The 5,338-nt window shown below is 37.1% G+C and overlaps 1 protein-coding gene across 1 annotated transcript in view; it reads left to right on the top strand.

Annotated features, from left to right (window-relative positions):
• LOC137620931 (uncharacterized) overlaps positions 1 to 479 on the top strand; it is a 486-nt gene extending 7 nt beyond the window's left edge. The window contains exon 1 of the mRNA XM_068351375.1: positions 1 to 479. This exon is cut by the window's left edge and continues 7 nt beyond it. Within this exon, the coding sequence (XP_068207476.1) occupies positions 1 to 479 (479 nt within the window).
• Positions 480 to 5,338: the final 4,859 nt, after the last annotated feature.

The raw sequence follows: 5,338 nt of genomic DNA, 5'->3' as shown, positions 1-5,338 counted from the left end.
TAATGCATATTTTGAGTCTGATGAGGGAGAAATTTTGGGCGGTTAAGGGCAATGCAGCAGTGAGGCGTGTGCTGAGCAGATGCACCAGGTGTCACGGGGCACATGGGAAGGTTATCGAGCAGCTAATGGCTGATCTACCACCTGATCGCGTGGAGTCGGGGAAACCCCCATTTTATCGCACCGGGGTGGACCTTTTTGGGCCATTCTTCGTAAAGAGAGGCAGAACACAGATGAAGCATTGGGGAGTTATATTCACTTGCTTGAACATGAGGGCCATACACTTGGAGGTAGCCTCAAATCTCAAATCAGACTCGTTCATTAGTTCCTTCAGGAGGTTTTTGGCTCGTCATGGTCAGGTCAAAACGGTTAGATGCGACAGAAGCACTAATATTGTGGGATCACGGAAAGTTCGCGACTCCAGTTACGAGTTCTTGGCAGGAAACAAGGTGCGAAATGAGTTGCTCCGGTGTGGGGTGTAACTTATTTTCAATCCTCCCGGCACCTCACATTTTGGAGGAGCATGGGAACGGTTGATAGGTATCACGAGGAGGGTCATAGATATAGTCTTGAGGACATAGCAATTGGATTATGAAGGGCTATGCACACTCTTTTGTGAAGTGGAGGCAACGGTTAACAGTAGGCCCCTTACTGTCGTCACCACAGACATTAGAGACCCGGCTCCACTCACACCGAACAAGCTTTTAAACATGGGAGATTCGCCTGTAGGCTGCGACATTGCAATAGGTAGCCACTCTAAGCAGAGATGGAAGCAGGTGCAGCATATGGTCGAGCAGTTCTGGGCCCGTTGGAAACGTGAATACCTGTTAGGGTTACAAAAGCGACAGAAATGGTTGAAGGAGCGACGAAATGTCTGCGTTGGAGACGCAGTCCTTATGGTCAAGGAGAATAAAGTGCGCTGCCATTGGTCATTGGCTAGAGTAGTGCAGACTAAAGTAGGGAAAGATGGTTTGGTGAGGATGGTGACTGTCAAGAGAGAGGGCAAGGAATATGACAAATTGCTGTCGAAGATTGTTTTAATTTTGGAGGAAGAGATGGATCTAGTGGGCATTACTGAGCAATAGGTGTTGAACCCCCTTGTGCTCAAGAGGTATCAAAGGGGTGGGTGTAAGCGCAGGGAAATTTCACACAGGGAGATTTCACACAGGGATATTTCACTTTTCCCTGTACAACTTTGAATAACTGTTCGTAGTAAATTCAAAGTTTGCAATTAAATTTCGGGTCACCTAATAGAAGCTTATGCTTTGTCAAATCATAAGAAAATTACGAATGAGCAACTTTCCTTCAGGGACAATAATTATGTGGGATGCTTTATATGTTCTTTCTCTTTGTAACAAATAAAAGGAACCATCGGTTCGTTTCCCCGCCGCCCTGTCAAGTGCTTGGGACAGAAAGGTGGGTCTTTCAAACAATAGTCGTTGTGAGTGGACGTGCCTAGGAAAGTCCTCATTGATGCCCTTTAGATGGAATTATAAGGTAAGCATCACAGTGTTCTGAGATTTATTGACTTAAAAGGGTTGTCAGGGTTGCTGTTTAAATAACAATAGGTCAATAGAGCTGCTACTATGATGAAATATAGACACGTTTGACAATATTGTGAGGGGTTGTGTGCTTGTTGTAACGCCGCCGTTCCCCCAGTAGGAACTTGCCAGTGGTCCATGAGGGGACAGAGTCAGACGGTCCTTACAGTGGGAAAGCAAACAGTTCGGCAAGTAAAGGATATTATTAAGAGGTCTTTACAAATGAATAAGGGAAAATAGTGGTCGTAAGGGGTTAGGCTAGATGAATCATGCCACACATCGAATAACTATTGAGTGGAATTATCTCATGACATTTGATGCCTATTAATGCTTAGTGCATATTTCTTGAAGATTCGATATATAACAGAACCAAGGGATTCCCCTGCCTAGTGTTATGAAGTTTTGTAGTCAAGTTATCATACCAGAGGTCTTTATTGGAAATGTTAATAAAAATGTGTAATATGAAGGAAATAGAATACAAAGGAATTACAATTACTGGAATTATAGCAATAGTTTTTCCAATAAAACATTGTTGATTTGAATGTAAATGATAATTTTCTTCAAATATGTTTTTTTTTCATCTTTGATTAATTGAAGAATTGTCACTATGAATTTCTTATGTATGTAATTTTTCCAGTGACCATCGACTAAGAATAAATAGGAATATGTCGATGTATTTCATTCCGAACACACACACACACACACACACACACATATATATATATATATATATATATATATCCTTTCCTGCGTACGAATGCTTTAACGTGGTGAAATGATTTGTGTATTGCTATGACCAACAAAGCTTCACTAGTCATAGCCACCCATAATAGGTTGGTTTGCTGTGAGCGATCATGCAAAAGTCTTCCACCATCACCAACCCGCAGCAGGCCAGCATAGTGAGGAAGATTACCAAACCCTAGACATGACTAAGGACATGCTAAGGCCTTTGTCCAGGAGTAGACTAGAAACAGGTGCTTTTATTTTTGTAGTTGTATATACATATATATATATATATATATATATGTATGTATACACACACACACACACACACACATATATATATATATATATATATGTTAATACGTACGTGTGTTTATAACATGAATACGAACATATATATATATATATATACATACATACATAGATATATATATATATATATGTATATATATATATACATATATATATATATATATATATATGTATATATACATATACAATCATCAGCCGTTACTAGTCCACTGCAGGGCAAAGGCCTCAGACATGTCCTTACACTCACATCTGTTCATGGTCTTTCTATGCCAGTCCACGCTAACTAACTTAATTATTTTGTCAATCCACCGTCTTCTCTTCCTTCAACTGCTTATTTTATAATCTTTAGGGACCCATTCTGATATACTTAATGTCAATTTATTGTTTGTCATTCATATTATATGGCCTGACTATGTGCACATCTTTTTTTATATGTTGTTAGAATATTCTCTACTTTAGTTTATTCTCTGTTCTCGTATCCACATTGCTCTTTTTCTCCTCCTTAGTCTTATCCCCATCATTATTTTTTCCATAAATCTTTTAGTTGTAACTAGCTTATGTTCTAAGGCTTTAGTAAGGCTCCAAGTTTCTGGTGCATAAGTAAATAATTGTAAAACCATCTGATTAAATACTTTTCTTTTTAGAGGAAGCGGCATTTTATCATTCATAATCTCATTTTGTTTCCCAGAACCTCTTAATTCAATGCTTATCATTCTTTTGACTTTGATCTCGTGTCCTGGGACAACGTTTACTGTCTGTCCTAAGAACGCATATTCATAAACAATTTCTAGAGGTTCGGCCATAACCCTTATTTATTGCCGTTCTTAATTTTCCTTCAACCTTATCTTAGTTTTACTTATATTCATTTTTACTCCTCGATTCACTAAATAAAACTATGTAATTTGAAAATCATACATGTTTAACACATTTACAAATAATACTGATTCCTACATTATCCCAATGTGTATTTTAAAAAACTGCTACGCATGCTGTGAATGATTTAGGAGAGATAAACTCTTCCTGTCTGACTCCTTTCTCAATCAGAATTTTTTCACCATCTTTATGTAGTTTTAGGATTGCTGTACTCCCTATATACATCTCTTCCAGTGATCTAACACAAGATTCACCTATTCCTTGTGCTTGACAGCCTTTCATTATTGCGGAGGTTTTGACAGAATCAAAAACTTTCTCATAGTCTATAAATGCCATACATAGGGGTTTGTTGCGCTCTGTTGATTTTTCCATTAGCTGGTTAATTACATGAATATAATAAATATAAATATTTCATATATTTCTAAGAGGAAACTTATTATTCAGTAATTTTTCAGGTCTTTTGTGTCTCCCTTTTTGTGAATTCAATTTATCATAATGATAACTTTTTTTTCTAAGCCGTAAGCATAAAGCATTCTTGCAGATATTTTTGTGTAAAGTTTAGCCAGTTTTACTATTATGAAATATCCTCCATCTATTATAATTAATTGTTAGGCAATCTTATCCTGCTGCTTTACCTCTTTTCATGCCCTTTAATGGTCTCTTTACTTCTCCTATGTTATGTTTGGTACCGGCTCAGGTGTTTCATTATTTCTATTGGTGAAGTTATATTCATATAACACTATTGCATAGCATTGTATAGATATCCTCTGTAATTTTTATCACTCCATTGCTAATGTGGATAATATTTCCATTCCATCCTTTTAAGCATACATCTGTTGGCCCCCTGTTCCAAATTTTCTTTTCATCAGTTTGATGCTTCTTCCTTTCTTTAGCGTTTCCTAAATTTTGGACTGATTGTGTTTACAAATGACTTTGAGTTTTTGGTTTATTATTTTGTATAGATCTGCTAATTCTATTTCATCTCTCCTGGATTTTACCCGATTTTCCAATCTTTTCTTTATTAGGTTTTGGTGCTTCTGATAGTTTTCTTTGATCTCGTTTAGGAACTTTCCGCCTATCGCATGCACTGATTTCAATACAAATTATATTTAATTTCAGGGTATTTATTCTTTACTTGCTTCCATTTTCTCGTGTAGCTGTGGGTATCAATTTTGTATTACTAAACTAAACTCTTCAGATTTTTCTCTTATTAGAGGAGTGTTCATTTGCTTTCTTAAAAAAAATTTTCTCTTTCATTCCTTAGATCTTAACAAATTTTGCTCCTCACCTTGTAGGGAAAAGAAATGGACATGGGGAAGATATACAATGAGTGAGAGATAATAGATGAACAAAAAGAATAACAAAATAGGTCTTAACCCTTTAAGGACCAAATAGTCCAAACGGGATCTTTAAAACAGCTACTTTTGGGTAGTCGTGGTGAACATGTTTATGCTTGTCTGAAATTGACGCTTTGGCAACTCATAGAGACACGCCTCTGCTCTTCGAATCAGCCAATCAGAAGCCGCCTGCCCTTCTCGCCAAGTCTGTAGCTCCTTCCAAAGACACCTCACTTGTGCTCCAGCCGCAAAAGTGTCAAGACGCGTCGCAGTAACGTCTATTTCATCTCTCCTGGATTTTACCCGATTTTCCAATCTTTTCTTTATTAGGTTTTGGTGCTTCTGATAGTTTTCTTTGATCTTGTTTAGGAACTTTCCGCCTATCGCATGCACTGATTTCAATACAAATTATATTCAATTTCAGGGTATTTATTCTTTACTTGCTTCCATTTTCTCGTGTAGCTGTGGATATCAATTTTGTATTACTAAACTAAACTCTTCAGATTTTTCTCTTATTAGAGGAGTGTTCATTTGCTTTCTTAAAAAAAATTTTCT

Source organism: Palaemon carinicauda, chromosome 27 (genome assembly GCF_036898095.1).
Source record: "Palaemon carinicauda isolate YSFRI2023 chromosome 27, ASM3689809v2, whole genome shotgun sequence".
Lineage (NCBI taxonomy): Eukaryota > Metazoa > Arthropoda > Malacostraca > Decapoda > Palaemonidae > Palaemon > Palaemon carinicauda.
The sequence above is the reverse complement of the archived record's forward strand: the minus strand, read 5'-3'. Positions and strand labels throughout refer to the sequence as shown.